This window comes from Chenopodium album, chromosome 25, assembly GCF_948465745.1.
Source record: "Chenopodium album chromosome 25, dcCheAlbu1.1, whole genome shotgun sequence".
In the NCBI taxonomy this organism is placed as follows: domain Eukaryota; kingdom Viridiplantae; phylum Streptophyta; class Magnoliopsida; order Caryophyllales; family Amaranthaceae; genus Chenopodium; species Chenopodium album.
In genome coordinates, this window is record NC_137858.1 from 33,520,766 (window position 1) to 33,538,655 (window position 17,890).

Consider the following 17,890-nt stretch of genomic DNA (forward strand, 5'->3'; position numbering starts at 1 on the left):
AGATTTACATTATTTGTAAGCATTAAACTTGAATTGTTAAAAAGATGAAGAGAAAATAAATCTTTAATTAGAAAATAATAATATACTTGTATTATAGTATAGGTGGTTGTTGTCCGATTAAGGCTTCCACCAACAAGTATTATTTTTAATGAATTCTTTGGATCGTGATTGTTAGTCTTGCAATAACTTGCATAAATGAAAATTCGACAACTAGATACGGAGTATATATCAAAGACTTCCTTTTTCATAATCCTTATTGGTTGATATATAGCTGTTTATGTAAAAGAAAATAACTTTATACTCTGGTATAAATTAAACAGTGATCGTGGAAAGAACAAGCTTACAGATTTATTAGGTACTCTCGTCTATTTTTTAATTGTTTATTTTGGCTTGTCATGTTTGCTAACGTGCAACTATTAAGACTCGTAATTTCTTTAATTGCGCAATTTTTGGGATAACATATCATGAAAATACATATTACGATGAATTTAACGTGACCTAATAAAATAAGTTAAACAAGGTTAAAAAATCGAAAAAAAAAGAAAAAAAAAAGAAAGAAAGAAAAAGTCATAAACATAACTAGCTAGATTTGTATTACGGAGTATAAAGAATTTCCAGATAGTTGAAAAAAAAAAAAAAATTGGTTTCATATTTACAAAAATTTGACAGACAAAGTTGGACTTGGTAGCAACTTTTTAACAATTGGAGGTTGAGCTTGTGATACCTATTGTAAATGTCTAATTATATTCTACAAGTCTAATTAATGCACAAAGTTACATTCTCATCTTAATTTTGTAGAATTTGATTTCCTTATGTTGTAATTGTGTTTTTGTTAACCGTACTTTTGCTAGTTTAAGCTCAACATAAATTGTTTCTTCATGAATGATAGTTTTATAGTTTGTTGGTGAATTATCTTAGTTTTACGAAAACATATCAAGTAAGTTGAGGAGATCGGACAAAATCTAAAATTTCAAGTACTCACAAAATCACAATCCAACATATTGGTTGTTGATTAATTAAGATAAACATTGTGTAACCTAAAGTGTATTTATAATACTAGTACGTACATAAATTTAATCGAAGAAATCTAATGTAAAAGACAAATTGCTTGCAAACACATCCATTTGGTCAGACTTTCTTATAATTAGAAGCTTCTTCATCACACATTTATCATTGAATTGAGTCTTTATGAGAATATAAAATAAATATATGGTGTGAAAAAAAAAATGACAACTTGTAGATAAATTTATGTAAGGTAGGTCTAATTACATTATATATATTGACTTCAGTAATTTATATTAAATATTAATAAATTAATAATTATACAAGCTTTAAATAAAACGGTTGATTCATTTCTTATATAAATGCGACAAAAAACATACCTAGCCACACATAAAAATAAGTCAGCATTTGGAAGGTATTTTCCAACCTTTGTTCTCCAACTTTAGAGGAAAATAAAGAGCTTCATTAAATTTTATTATTATTAATATTATTATTATTACTAGTTAACTAGGAACCATGCAATATTCTTTTTCTTCAACTTGTTGTTCACTATGTTTATGTCTAGTCTTTCACCTCCTTATAATATTCTCTACCACCACCCCGACGGCGGCAGTAGTAAAGCTGCCTCCGAATGTGACGGTTCCTGCTATCCTGGCGTTCGGAGATTCGATCATCGATCCCGGGAACAATAACAATATCAAGACGATTGTCAAGTGTAATCACCCTCCTTATGGTCAGGATTTCATGGGTGGCATTCCTACTGGCAGGTTCAGCAATGGAAGAATCCCTACTGATTTTTTCGGTATGAATTATGAACCATAACACATGCATATGAATTATTAGTACTTCATACATACGTTCATCTCACATGCATTTAATTTTTTATTTTTGATCTTACTAAACATTTTATTCTTGGATTTTTTTGGGGGGGCTTAAGGTTTTGGCTAGAGTAATATCACAATTTAAACTCTTATTTTAAAAAGCTTGATAAAATTAAGCTGTTGTTTTATGATGAAGTATAAGTGAGAAGAGAGGATGGCCCATTATGACGGTTATAATTTTTTGACATTTTCTTTCATCCACATCACTGCGCAGTACCCACCAAAGTCGTAGGCGACTAGGGAGAGTCAAGTGTCTAGCCTCAACTACTATTCTGTATTTTTTTTTTTCAAATATTTATTGTTTTAGTAATGAATCTGAAATGAACTCCATCATATTAATATCAAACATTAATCTAAAATAGATTGTGCAAAATTCGAATGTATAACATATTTGTATATGTTTGTGAGAGTGCTTTTGTGTGTGTTTGTATGCGCGCATTGTAAGTTAATGGAAGTAAATTACTCACTATGTGAAGTAATTAACAATAATTATTACAATCATATTTGAATTTACACTAGTAAAAATTGAGATTAAAATTTCATATTAAAGTCTATATTTCATATAAATTGAATTTACACTACCAGCAGAACATATTTTTTGATAAAACCAGTAGAACATATTAATTAAATTCATTCGCAAAAGAATATGCATACAACCATGCAGTTAAAAAGAACATACATTTCAGAATGATAGTAAATGAAAGTAGGTAAAAAAGACATACGTACCAAAAAGAAAATAATAAATCCTGTAGCATAAGTGCATAACGGTGAATTCTCTACAGCACACAAAAATAATATAAATACTACTCCGTACCTAATTAAGGTTTTTAATTGCTAGTTGTTGAAAGCTAAGTGTAAAATCACACTGATTCATGAAAAATATATTAATTGAATTATTTGTCTTTTTTTTTGGCATAAAGCAATTATTTGTCTTATCACAATATTATTATTACTTAGAGAAAAATAGGTGAAAAATTTAAAGTGTTGTCAACTATATACATTGATTTTTCCCATTTTTGTAAAACACCAAAACTTTGGCATAAGCTTTAATTTAGACAAGGAATTAAAGCTTCACGCAAGTTTCAATTAGGTTGCCTGATTATTATATATCCTTCTAAAGTAGGGTACCTGTGTAAGCAGGGATTGATAGTGATTACTTAATTGTACGTCTTTCTTTTTCTTTTTCTATTTCATTCTTTTTGAGAACTTAGAAATCTTTACTAATTAAGAATTTTCCCAAGATAAATCAGTTGGTTAGAGCATTCCCTCCTGATTTTAAGGGGATCCTCTATGTTTCTGATTCATCACCCTCCCTTTTGGCTCTCTACACACCAAAAAATAAAAACCAGAGTTAGCGTATGTACTAAGAATAGGTGTAATAATAAGGCCAGGCTAGACCTATCCAAAAGGGTAGAGTTACACAATTGGCATAATTGACAACCATGCATATTCATCATTCAAGTGTGATATATATACCTTTTGGTTTAGGGTGTGTGACCGTAATTTGTACCATATAACTATTAATCATTGTATGAGGTTGTTTCATAATCATTGGTTAATACTTGATAGGAAAGCGCTATTGAATTCGAAAAGTTAAAAATCGAAACTTAGCTAGGTTATATGTAAAATTATAGGTTAATTAATGTGATAACTCACGAGTGTTACGTGAGAGTTAAGATAGATAATAGAGTGGTCCATGCACAAAGAAAGCTCCATCATCTTGAAAATGTATAAGACCGATTCTTCCTTTTTGAAACCACTCATTATATTTATTTTTATTTTTATTCTATTCTATTATTAATATTATATGAAAAGATTGAAAACTACTTGTATGTTGTATTGTATAGTTGGTCTACATACACGTCTTGCCAAATGCCAACGATTACATGCATGGCCTTTCCTTTGATGTAATTGGTCGTTGAATTGATGTGTTCTAAAGATCAAATTTAGAAAATAAATATAGTTGGTTGATGGTTAAGATGATCGATTAGATGTCATGAAAGACATTTTTCATCTTTTCATTCATAATTATGACTCGTATGTATGTGACGCTCACAGCTAGAGTATTGTATTAATCGTATTATTCGTATGATTATTAGTACATACTATAACAAAACAAAAAAAATGGGAAATATATAAATCGGATGAAGTAATAATATTAATGTACCAGGTAATGTATGTGTCATTGCCCTAAGTAGCTTATATAATTCTTTTTTTTTTCCAAAAAAAAGAGTAGCTCATATAATAATTTTTTTATGGTGAAAATTTCACAAGTCACATTGTTTGGTCTTAAATTGCATTGTCTTGACATTAAAAGTGTTAAGAGTACAGTACATGTACAATACTCGAAGTACTAGCTATCTCAACATCAAATGTGGCTTATTATTATTGCAATATTTGTTTGTACTTGATTGGCCGTAGTAATGACCACAAAATATCATATGGGGTGTATGTTGTTAATTGCAGCGCAAGAATTATCCGTGAAGTATAATGTACCGGCTTATTTGGATGCCAATTTAAGTCCAGATGATCTCCTAACTGGTGTCAGTTTCGCTTCTGGAGCTGCTGGATTTGACCCTTTGACATCTAAAGTTGCGGTAAGCTTTTGCAATTTCATAAAATGATAGTGAAGGATAGCTCAAGTGGTTAGAGTTTCCCTCCCGGTTCCAAGAGATCATGGGATCGATTCTCATCCCCGCCCTTGTGGCTCCCTAAACACCAAAAAAAAAAAAAAAAAAAAAAAAATCCAATTTCATGAAACTTCAATGAAAAGAAATTATTGACTCTAGAGTATATTAATTACTCAATTAAAGTTAATTAAAACAAAATGCATAAGTATGTAGTAATTTTTTATCATTAGTCCTTTTTTTAAAGTTTGACTTATTTTCGTTTTGTGATGTTCTACAAATTAAGCTTATTCACTATTTTTATTTTATTTTATAATTCATCTCTTTTAATTATATCCATCACTTACATATGCTTATTCACTATTTTCAAACCATCCTAGCTAGCTAGACAAAAAAAATAAAAATATTGTCAATATAATTTCATATATATATAATTAGTATAAAAGTCAGTATTTCAATTAATTTAGTTGGAATAATGGAGAAAACGAATGTTTTTAACACCATTATAACCACAAATAATATTGTGATTCCCCTTGATTGGTGTATTTGGTCTCATAATTAGATGTTAAATCTCACCTACATATCCTTATTCTAATTAATTTTGGTTATGTCTAATTGTTTTCTATGTTGTTGGATGTATGCAGTCAGTAATATCACTATCACAGCAGCTAGAATATTTTAAAGAATACATTGAGAAAGTGAAGCAACTAGTTGGGGTAGAGAAGACCAATTTCATTTTGGCAAACAGTGTTTACTTTGTTGTTGCTGGAAGTGATGATATTGCCAACACTTACTATGGTACTCCTTTCAGAAGATTTCATTATGATATTCCTTCTTACACTGATCTTATGCTCCACTCTGCTTCTTCATTTGTCCAGGTATTGAATTGTTTTTACATATATTTTATGGTCGACTGGTCGTGTTTCTTAAGTGTTCATCCGATGTATAGTAATTTTAATTATTGTCTTACGCTCAGTTTTAGGTTAACTTTAATTTTAACCAGTTTAATTGTGACATTTAATTTTACATAGGTAAAATTTTAATCTTAATACGTATTAGGGCTAACTTTTTACATCAATAATGTTAAAGCTAGATTAGAGTATGCCTAGAGAGGTATGTGCACTTGTTTGTTTAATTAGTGCCTTTATGAAATCCTAATACATGTTTTACCTTATACTACTTCCGCGTTCTATTTTAGTTATCAAGCATTCAAGCATCAACGTGACAACTAATAACTATAATTACATACGGAGTACTATCTTTCTATTTCGAAAAAACTAAAGATGGTGGATTTAAGCTTCATATACCCTCCAATGACAAAAATAGGGATAATTCATTACCATTCCACCAGATGATACCCTTAAAAATTCCTATTTAATGTTCAATTCTCATCTTTGGCATAGTATATATGCTTGTTATAGAATATAGACCCATCACTTATATTATTAAAGATTTAAAGCCATGAAAAATGGTCATTGTCATGAACGTGAATTAATAGTAAAGAAATGACAATAATAATGTCAAATAAAGTTAACTTATATTATTGGGGACACATTTAAACTGTATGGTATCACTATTAATTCTTACATTAATATGAAAAAGTCACACCCAACCATTTAGCATATTGAGTTACGTGACCTCCTTAATAAGCTTAATTAATTAAGCTGATCTGACTTTATACACCTCACTCTCCAAGCTAGATCAAATCATACAATTACTAAAAATATCATACGAGTAGATATATGTAACTTTACTAGTATTAATTATATACTTCCTTTAATTTATCACAAACGCATTACTTAGTTTATTTGTAGTTTGAAAAGTTAAGGTTGCAACTTGCAAACAAAGTAATTAAATTCAAAAAAAAAAAAAAAAAAAAAAAGAAGAGAATAGACACATACATCGAATTTAGTCAAATATTACTCTACTTTATAGGTTTATTTAAAATATTATTTTACAACAACGATTGTAGCTTTGTAAGCTGAAAAAATGTTTTTATGTGATTTAATTGTCATGTATTTATTAGATTATAATTTCTTTGTAGATGTCGTATGACTTTTTATTTATGAATCAATCTTTATTCAAAAAAAACAAAAAAAGTTATGTTTTTGCAAGCTTAGGTTTCTTAATAAAGTTTAGGTTGATCATTGTATAACCCCTGCATAAGAAATGAAATAAATTGTTACATATATATCGATCACAATGAGGTTCTACTTATTACTAGAATCGATCTAATTAATTAATTAATTTAATATGTAATACAATTATTATTGATGACACATATGAATTTGAAAATGAACAGGAGTTATATGGACTTGGGGCAAGAAGGATAGCAGTATTTGGTGCACCACCCATAGGATGTGTACCATCGCAAAGAACCCTAGGAGGAGGAATTGTGAGAGAATGTGCTGAAAATTACAACGAAGCTGCTCAATTGTTCAATTCTAAGCTGTCTCCTGAGCTTGATTCTCTCACTCAAAAGCTTCCTAACTCTAGGGTTGTCTACATTGACATTTACACCCCTTTGTATGATATAATTCAGAATCCGGCTAAATATGGTACGTAATTTGATCCCCCCCCCCTGCTTATTCTATTCTCTTCGTTTCATCACGATGTATTCTAGTCAGTTGGTGTAGTTTTCATGTTTAAAAGATACGTCTGTTGTTTTTGGCATGTGATGACATAGTATGTGAATATTTGGTTGTTATTATTGCCATTCAAAGTAGGGCATAAAATTTTTTACAAACTTTTGAATGGTCCTAGATATGTAAAGGCATGTTTTTTTGTACCTTTTAGGGTGCAATGGAATGAGCAATTTACATGAAACTAACAGTATTGGAGGTGGAATAATCAATAATGTCAAACACATTATTCCTATTATGTACTTGTACGTAGTTAAATAGTAGTATATATAATTCAAGTCTTGACATGTTTGCTGTGACGCCGCCTATGAAGTAGTAGTACTAGTTAGTTATTGATGAAGTGGTACGAGGAAATTAAATTCAGACTTTATTTTATGCGCAAATATGCTCATCATAATTAATGTTTACTCAAATTCTAGGACTTATCATATTGGTGTGAATTTTTGTATGTTGTATCTTAAAAACTCTACGGATCCTCTTACTCGATCTCTTCATTATTATTATTTTTCTTTTTCATTTTTTGTTTTATTTTCTACTTATAGTTAAGATTAGAAATTTCATCTCACCTTGCTAATATAATGGATATATTAAAAGAAATAAAAAACACAAACCAACATAATTCTCACAGCATACTAACGTGGATAGTTTGTATGAATTGTATCTCAATGCTTCAATAATTGTGATACAATCTAGTTTAATTTATATGTAACCGGTCTTACACGACCACACATTTAAAATAACATTTAAATACAATTAGTTTAGTATTTCATGATAAAATTACAAGTTGATCGGGTTTATATAACTGTATGTCTGTATATATGCATCCTTAATTAGTTTTTCCATTCTCACGATCACTAAACTTATTAAATTCAACTACGAAGTACAATTGTTAATTTTTTTTGTCCAAAATCAGGGTTTGAGCAAGTGGTGAAGGGTTGTTGTGGCACAGGACTAATAGAAGTAACGTCGGTATTGTGCAACAAGTTAGATGCAGTATGTCCAGATGATACAAAGTACTTATTTTGGGATAGCTACCATCCCACTGAAAAAGGCTATCAAGTTCTCCTTAATTTGCTCATTGACAAATATATCAACCGCCTTTATTAATACAATCATCGAGTTCAAGTTAAATTATTACAAGTACTATATACGTATTTATAGTACTAGATTTTTTTTTTCTATGTTATTTAATAATTTCTTTCGGCATTATTGGTACGAAATTAATACCAATGCATTGCTCTTGAGTCTTGATTGTTGTTACTTCATTCCATGTAATCATTTTTATTTTTTCATTTAATTTACAATACGTACAAATCCGTTTTACTTGTATATCAGCCCGCATATATATATATACACACATGTATGCAACTCGATTTTTTTTTTTGAAAACTTTTTTGTTTTTTTGAAAACAGTACGTAACTCGATTTAATTAACCGTGTTTTGTAATAAAATTAAACACCCACAGCTCGGGAGTATGTGTGAAATTCACAATATAACTTCGTATTACAAAGACCTGTTATCCGTCTTCTTTTATTTCTTTAAGGTTAAACGAAGTACCAAATTAAAAAGTATGTTATTTTTCTTTTTTTGCTATTTTAGTGTAAAAAGATAGGTATAATATACAAAAGGTAGGACAATCATCTTCTTTCAAGACTTAAACCTAACTTATTATCAAAGTTAATAAAAAAATATGCAATATGTCTAGTAGAAGTTAACTTGAAACAACAATACATCATGTGTTGCACAAAAAGGGAATGCGTGCTTAGCATTAAGTTGTGTTGATGTATAAAGGTTTTGATGATGAGGAACTTAAACTGAAGCAAACTCATGTAATAAAGGTTTCTCAAGTGTTTGTTTAGCTTAGGTGAAATTGATCTTGGAGATGAAAGAAGTAGTTGATGCTAGGAAGCCTTGAAGAAGTTCTTTATTCAGAAAGTTATTCAATAAGAAGAAGAGTTCCCTCACAGGAGCTAAGTTCCCTAACAGGAACCTGAAGATGAAAGACTAAGTTCTTTGGAGGAACTTAGTAACGTGGAGCCCAAGTAAACCTACTGGATCAAGAACGCAGCCCAGCAATAGTTTAGTTAAGATTTTATTTTCTAGATTTATTGTTAAATATGTTAAGTAGGATATGCATGGAATTTATTAGAAGCGTGACAAGATAGCTTGGCAATTTAATTAAAACCGGGAAATATAAAAAGATAGAATTCGAAAAAGATTTTATTTTAAAAGCTTATTTCTTAAAATCTGTTTGTTAAAAAGATATTATGCTTTTTAACTAAATATGTCTATCTTATTTTCTGAAAAGATTTTCTTCACAAAGATTTGCTTAAAACCGTGTTTTAAGATAAGTTAAGTTTAACTTATTTATCTTTTTGAAAACCTACTTTCTATACGAGTCTTGCTTGTATAAATAGTAGAGAACGAAATGAGTTTAGGTTTTTGTGAGTTTTACGCGTGAAGAATTACAGAGCTTAAATTGTGTAAGTTTGCCAAGCTTATAAACTTGTCATATTAGTTTCGGGTTTCATGCATAGCTTGCCTATCATATACTAGGTGTTTATTTCTTGTATTTGGTTTGGGTTAATTGGGTGAGAGTATTTTGTTAATCTTGTTTATTGTGTTAGCTTCTGGTGAGAAGGGGAAGATCTGTACTTGGGGAGTACGAGTGAGTCTGAGTGTGGGACTTAGACAGGATAGAACAGGGTGTTGTTCTGTAGAGAGTTCTTGTAGGAACTTGATAGTATAGACTTTGTTATAATAGGTTGTAACGTGGTGTTTGCCCTATTATAGTGAAAGTGGTTGTGTTTGAAATCCCTAAGGTATGGTCGAGGTTTTACTTCTAGTTGGGCACTAGAAGGTTTCCTCGTAAAATACTGTGTGCTTTGCAAGTTCCTGTTTTATTCTGTTTTGTTCTGTTTTATAATTCAAAAAATAGTCATTAGGAACTCATCTACAATTCACCCCCCCTCTTGTAGAGTTCATCTCAACTAACAATTGGTATCAGAGCAAGGTTCTCAAGTGTTTGCAGATAACTTTGCTGAGTAAGTTCCTGGAGAGATGAATTACAAGGAGAAACTAGAAGAAGGGTACTCAACCTAACGTCCACCTATGTTCAATGGTAAGTTCTATGCATACTGGAAGAACAGGATGGAGATCTTTATCAAGGCTGAAAATTACCAGGTTTGGCGTGTGATTGAAACTGGTGATTTTGAAATAACTCAAACCAATGACAAACATGAGGTAGTGTCTAAATCCATTTCTGATTATGATAAGGAAGATTATCAAAAACTTGAACTGAATGCTTTAGCTATAAAGTATTTACACTGTGGACTTGGAACTCATGAACATAATCGTATCATGGGGTGCAAGTCTGCAAAACAGATATGGGATTTGCTGCAGGTAACTCATGAAGGTACCAATGAGGTAAAACGTTCCAAAATTGATTTATTAATGTCTAGATATGAAAGGTTTGAAATGCAATCTAAGGAAACCATAGAAGAGATGTTTACTAGATTCAATGATATAATTAATGAACTGAACTCCCTTGGCAGACATATTCCTATCGATGAAAAGGCTAGGAAAGTCTTAAGAAGCCTTCCACAAGATGAACGTTGGAGATCCAAGGTGACTGCCATGCAGGAAGCTAAGGACTTTACCAAATTCAACATGGAACAACTAGCTGGATCATTGATGACTCATGAACTTCATCTGAGTTCCAACACTGAAAATTCAAGAAATAAGAGTCTGGCACTCAAGGCTCAAGACTCTGAAGAATCTGAAGTTGATGAGGAAGAGATGGCTATGCTAGTCAGGAAGTTTAAGAAAATGATGAACAATAGGAAGTTTGATAGGAACAAGAAGTTCACAAGTTCCAGAAACACAACGTGCTTTAAGTGTGGATCAAAGGATCACTTTATCAAAGATTGTCCTGTTCAGGATGGAGAAAAAGGAAAGACTAAAGGCAAGGAGCAATCCAAAGAGTCAAGAGTCTACAAGCCTTACTTCACCAAGGACAATGTCAAGAAAGCCATGTTAGCTGCCTGGGGAGATACAGATTCAGAGGAAGAAGAGGAACAACCTTTAGAAGAAACTGCTCATTTGTGTCTGATGGCAAAAACTGATGAAGCTGCCAAACTGAAGGAGCTAGAATCTGAGGTATGGTACTCTTACAATAGTTTAAAACATCTGTTTAAAGAGAATCTAATAAATGTTGTTCTGGAAATTCAGGAAGATATAAAGGAATTACATAGATCCAAACAGCAAAGTGATAGAGCTTTAGAAACTTACAAAGAGAACAGTGAGTGGGTTGATAACATGAAGTTTGACATTCAATATAGATTCTTTAGTCTGTTTGATGATAATAAAATTTTGAAAGAGACTGTTGAAAACCTGAAACATGATAATATACTTCTAAATGTGGAATTATCTTTACTAAAACTCAGTGTAGACACTCCTAACTCTGAAGTTCCTCCACTTACTGAATATCCGAATTTTGAAAAATTAAAATATGATTTGGAAGATCTAAAATCGGATAAAGCACGTCTTGAGGGGGAACTTGAGAGAGCTAGGAAGGGTAAACAACCAATAGAGTATAGAGTTCCTGACTGGATCACTAAAGCTCAGACCAAGAGAACTGAAGGTTTAGGTTTTAAGAAGAAGTTCCAGAAAGAAAAGAAGTATGTTAATTTGCCTAGTAGTATCGTTTGTTAATTCTGTGGCAATACTGGACACAAGCAGGTTAAATGTCCTAAGAAAGAGAAGTGCACTCAGAAGAATGTCAAACATGTAGAACAAGTCTGGATTAAGAAAAATGAATCAACTCCTGTTACACAGGAACCCAAGGAAACCTGGGTTCCTAACTCTAACGTTTAATTCTTCTTGCAGGTTCTAGTGAGGGGGAACAACACTTGGTACCTCGACAGTGGTTGTTCTAAGCACATGACTGGAGATAAAACTAGATTTCTCGCACTGGATGCCTACTATGGAGGAACCGTGAATTTTGGTGACAACATGAAAGGAGATATAATTGCTATTGGTAAAATAGGAAGGTCACGTTCCCATGCTATTGATAATGTATTTTTAGTCGAGGGTCTCAAACACAATCTGTTAAGCATTTCACAGTTTTGTGACAAAGGTAACTCTGTTAGCTTTACTTCTAATAAGTGTAGAATAATCCACAATGACACTGGGAACATTATTTTAGAAGGAACTCGGAAAAGGAACACATATGTTGTGGATCTTAACGAGGTTCCTAACAGCAGTTTAACATGTCTTAGTGTTATTGAGGATGATCCTCTTTTATGGCACAAAAGATTTGGCCATGCAAGCTTTTCTTTACTTGATAAATTAAGATCTAAGAACTTAGTGGAAGGACTTCCTTGCATTAAGTTTTTGTATGACAAAGTGTGTGAAGCTTGTGCTAAAGGAAAACAGACTCGAATTTCCTTCAAGTCCAAAAAGATGGTAAGTACCAAAAAGCCTTTGGAACTCATTCATATGGATCTCTGTGGTCCAATGAGAATTCAAAGCAGAAGTGGTAAGAAATATGTAATGGTTATTGTTGATGATTTTTCAAGGTTCACTTGGGTTTTCTTTCTTATTAGCAAGGATGAAATATTTGATGAGTTTGTTGCTTTTGTAAAGAAAGAACAGAGAAGAACAGGAAATTACTTGATACATCTAAGATCAGATCATGGAACAGAATTTGAAAACCCCAAATTTGATGAATTCTGTAATGAGTATGGTATGGACCATAACTTCTCTGCCCCAAGAACTCCACAACAAAATGGAGTGGTGGAACGCAAGAATAGGAGTCTTGAAGACATGGTGAGGACAATGCTGATATCAAGCAGACTGCCAGGAACTTCTGGGCTGAAGCAGTAAACATAGCTTGTTATATACTGAATAGAGTTTCTGTTAGAGCCATCACAAACAAAACTCCCTATGAACTGATGAAAGGGAGAAAACCTAATATTTCTTACTTTAGATCCTTTGGTTGTAAATGCTTTGTCCATAATAATGGTAAGAGGAACTTGGGAAAGTTTGATGAACGGAGTGATGAGGTTGTATTCCTAGGATATGCTTCAAACAGTAAAGCCTACAGAGTCTATAATAAAAGAACTATGTGTGTTGAGGGGTCTGTACATATTATATTTGATGAGACTGAACAATTGATTGATGTACAGGATTGTGATGATGATTTTAAAATTGGACTTGTGCGCAAGCAGAATCCAGATGAGGAACCAGCATCACTGCAGAAGCAGCAAGTGGAAACTGCTGAGGTAACGAACCCTGAAGCAAATGCAGAACCAGAGTTGGAGAATGCACCAGGAACTCCACATCAAGAACCAAACGAAAATCATAATGAAGGGCAACAAGAGGAAACTCCTGAAGAAGTTCAACCTGAGATCCAGAATGAAGTTCCTACAGAAGAACCAGTCAATAATAATGAAGAAAGATTGTATCCAATCAAAGATTTCACTCCAAGGCCCTGGAAACATCAGAAATCTCATCCAGTAGATGCAATCATGAGTGACATAACCAAAGGAACTCAAACCAGATCTCAGCTTAGGAACTTCTGTGCATTCAATGCATTTCTTTCTTCTATGGAACCCAAAAATTATGTTGAGGCTTTGGCTGACGCTGACTGGATTAATGCTATGCAAGCTGAACTGAATGAATTTGAAAGAAATAAAGTTTGGCATCTGGAACCTAGACCAAAAGACAAGAAGTCAATTGGACTAAAATGGGTGTTCAGGAACAAACTAGATGAACATGGTATTATTGTCAGGAACAAAGCAAGACTAGTTGTACAAGGTTTCAATCAGCAAGAAGGAATAGACTATGAAGAAACATTTGCTCCAGTAGCCAGGTTAGAAGTTATTCGTTTACTTATTGCTTTTGCTGCTTACATGGGGTTTAGGCTGTACCAGATGGATGTAAAACGTGCATTCTCAAATGGATACCTAAATGAAGAAGTCTATGTGGAACAGCCTCCTGGATTTGAAAATCCAGAGTTCCCAAACCATGTCTATAAGCTTGACAAGGCTCTATATGGGCTTAAGCAAGCTCCTAGAGCATGGTATGAAAGGTTATCAAAGTTCCTTTTGGCTAATGGCTTTAAACGTGGTAAAATTAATAAAACTTTGTTTTTAAAGTCAAATGGAACTGATATCCTAGTTGTACAAATCTATGTTGATGATATTTTATTTGGTGCAACTAATGAATCTTTGTGCAAGTACTTTGCTGACCTTATGAGTGGAGAATTTGAAATGAGCATGACCGGAGAATTAAATTTCTTTCTTGGTTTGCAAATTAAGCAAACTGAAGAGGGAATTATGATTCATCAGCAAAAATATATTAAGGAACTAATCAAGAAATACAAGTTGGAAAATGCCAAAACCAACAATACTCCAATGGGAACTGCTACTAGATTGGATGAAGATCCATCTGGAACTTGCATAGATCAATCTAAGTATCGTGGTATGATAGGCTCACTACTTTACTTAACGGCTAGTAGACCTGACATATCTTTTAGTGTAGGTCTGTGTGCCAGGTTCCAAGCAAATCCAAAGGAGTCTCACCTTACAGCAGTAAAAAGAATCCTAAGATACTTGAAAGGAACTGATGATTTGAGTCTCTTCTATCCTAGAAGTGATTCTTTTGATTTGAATAGCTTTACTGACGCTGACTATGCAGGTGATTTGGTAAATAGGAAGAGCACTTCAGGTATGGTACAATTTTTAGGACCTTGTTTAGTTTCTTGGGGTTCCAAGAAGCAAAACACAGTTGCTTTATCTACAGCTGAAGCTGAATATGTGGCAGCAGCAGCATGTTGTTCACAAGTTCTATGGATAAAACAACAGGTCAGAGATTTTGGTATTATTTTTAAATGTGTACCTATTTACTGTGATAACACAAGTGCTATATGCATGTATTTCTAAGGATCCAGTTCAACACTCAAAGGTAAAACACATCCACATTAGGCATCACTTTCTAAAAGATAATGTGGAGCAAGGGAATATTAAGTTAGAATTTTGCCAAACTGAAAATCAAATTGCAGATATTCTAACCAAGCCCTTGAACAGAGAAAGGTTTGAGAAATTGAGACTGGAACTTGGGATGATCAAGCTGAAGTACTAGCCTCTGAAGTTCCAAGATATGGCAGAATCAAAAATAATGTAAATAAAGGAAAAAGAGCATTTATCACAACTTTGGTGTGATAAACATAGCTGAAGTGTCACCGTTGTTAATTACTGAAGGTAAGTTCATTAAAACGCTCAATTAATTTTGCTAGTAGTAATGTACAGTGTATATGTGTAGAAAGCGTGTTCCAATTGCGTATTTGTGAACAGTGATTTTGCTTTGAAAGTTAAATGAATTTGGAAAGAAAATGATTTTGGTAAATACATCTTGCGTGTTTTATTTTTAGAAAATTAATTGAATTTGTTCAATTAATGACTGCTCAATAAACCCATTAACTCCCTTACGCCGCTTCATTAAATATAAAAGGCACTCTCAACCACCTTACATCATCACGCTGTCAAAATCATTTACTCCTCTGTGAAAAAATTTTCTACATCATTCTACAAAATTCTTGAAGAAGAAACCATGGCCATAATCACCTCCCTAAGCTCATCAGAAAACTCACACCACAACCAAACCTCTGAGCAAGAAGAAGTTTCATTACTTCCGATTGTCTCGAATTCCGAAACACAAATCATCAATCCACCATCTTCCACCTTGCAAAACCCTAACCCCGAACAATTAGAAAACATCACCAAGTCTGTTCTTGACAAATTGAGGGAATGGAAGGCAAAGAAGAGTCAGGAGAAGTCCTTGGAGGATCACATTGAGGAAGTGGAGGAGTTTGCTCGAAATTTGGAAGAAGATGGTTCAGAAAAGGAAAAATCAGAGGACGAGGAGGAAATCGATCAAGCTGAGCTTGAAGTGCAATCTGATAGGTATGTGGTTGGTCATCGTATTGATTTAGATTGGTGTAGGAGTACTAGGTTTCTTGAATTCATTGATTTAATTAAGTTCCAAGGATGGGAGTATCTGTTGGTTAAGGTTTCTAATAATTTGATGTATCCAAGTGCCATGACTGAATTCTGTGAAAATTTTGATGCAAAATTGGGAATTATAACAAGTAAAGTAGGAAAAATTAATATCGAGTTAAATGTGGAAACCCTAAGCAAAATTCTAAGAACACCCATGGAAGGGTATGAGACTTACATTAAGGGTAAGTCTAGTGTTAAAGTTGGAAATTACTTAAGTGGTGACATAGTTGAAGCCCTAGGAGGAAAAAGGGGGAAGAATGTTATGAGTCATAATGATCTTAGTCCCTTAAACAAACTGCTGTTCAATCTTGTTAAGAAAACCATCTTACCAAGAGTTGCCAAGAAGGGTGAGGCTTGCTTGATGGACATGGCAGTTATTTTTTGTCTGTCAAAGAGAATTAAAATTAATTTTCCATCACTTATGTATCAGCATTTAGCTCATTGTGTTCCAAGTGGAACAAAAGTTGGTTATGGTGCTATTCTGTCAACAATTTTTTGAGAGTTTGGGTGTTAAGCTCAAAGGTAAATATGTTGGTTTGGAGGAGAAGCCAGAAAATGTGATTAATGGGAACACTCTGGCTGGTTTAAGTTTGGAAGTGGTTCAGGGAAAGATTCAGAGGTTAGAGAAGGAAGAAGAGAAGGTTGAAAAATCAACAGGGAAGAGAAAGCAAAAGGAAGTAAGTGACAAACCTGTTAGGAAGAGCAGGAGGCTATCTGCAAGCTCTCTGCCTAAGACCAGCATGGAGGAGCCTTTAGAGTTAGATACTGATGATAAGGTGATTGAAGGGCAAGTGGCTGAGCTGGTGGATAGGATGGAGAGGGTTGAAATCCAGGTCAAGGAGTCTGCTGGAAAGGTTCAGCTTCAAAAGTTGGAGAAACAAGTGCAGGAGCAGGGGAAGGCACTAAAAGATCTGAAGAAATCAGTGCAGGCACAGGACAAAATTCTGAAGGAACAAGAGAAGAAGTTCTAGCAGAAACTGGAAAGTCTTGAGCAACGGTTGGAAGCTCTTGTTGCACAGCAGAGGGAAGACAACAAGCAGATCCTGGAACTATTGCAGACCTAGCCTATCTTAAATTCCTTTCAGCTTTCCTAAAATAGCCTATCCTAACTTCTTAGCAGTCATGAACATTTTCTTTTGTTTTTAAATGTTTAAATATTTTGGGTTGTAATAACTTTAGCAGGATGTTAATTTTTTTTGGTTTTAATGAATGCTTTTGGAACTGCCTATACATATATGCAATTGTCTGTTATGAAAGCTTAAGCAGGAGAGTGGAATTTGCCTAAGGGAAGTTAGCAGCGCTGCCTTCAGTTTCCCACACTCGATGAATTGCTTGTGGGGCTGTGGGTAGATGCTTAATAAACTTGAAAAGGCAGGACTTTTTGATAATGCCAAAAGGGGGAAAAGAAGAAGCAAACATGGAGGCTGAAGTTGTTTTGGGTTCCAGTTGAGAAAGTATCAGAAACTTTCTTCTGATATGATGCTTAAAGTTTAGTTTACTTTATGTCTTAGTTAATTTTGTTTTTAGTTTTTGTTTTCTTTCAGTTGTGTGTTTATTTTCTGTCTTTTAATTCAAAAATCCAAAAATACGTCCTTCTATTTGTTTTAACTTTCTCAAAGAGTTTGCTTAAGTTTGTCATCATCAAAAAGGGGAAATTGTTGATGTATAAAGGTTTT

At 33.1% G+C, this 17,890-nt stretch overlaps 1 protein-coding gene across 1 annotated transcript; it reads left to right on the forward strand.

The window, feature by feature from the left end:
* Positions 1–1,377: 1,377 nt before the first annotated feature.
* LOC145613477 (GDSL esterase/lipase EXL3-like) lies at positions 1,378–8,512 on the forward strand. Its single transcript, XM_081668591.1, has 5 exons — positions 1,378–1,804; positions 4,350–4,480; positions 5,155–5,388; positions 6,813–7,068; positions 8,066–8,512. The coding sequence occupies exons 1-5, from the start codon at positions 1,519–1,521 to the stop codon at positions 8,257–8,259; spliced, it is 1,101 nt and encodes a 366-aa protein (XP_081524717.1). The 5' UTR covers positions 1,378–1,518; the 3' UTR covers positions 8,260–8,512.
* The last annotated feature ends 9,378 nt before the right edge of the window (positions 8,513–17,890 follow it).

Bases quoted from the DNA above. Each gene is read 5' to 3' on its own strand.
- LOC145613477 (XM_081668591.1), top strand. From the start codon at position 1,519: ATGCAATATTCTTTTTCTTCAACTTGTTGTTCACTATGTTTATGTCTA. The intron at 4,481-5,154 runs GTAAGCTTTTGC...GGATGTATGCAG, and splicing joins CTTTGACATCTAAAGTTGCG to TCAGTAATATCACTATCACA. The intron at 7,069-8,065 runs GTACGTAATTTG...GTCCAAAATCAG, and splicing joins TCAGAATCCGGCTAAATATG to GGTTTGAGCAAGTGGTGAAG.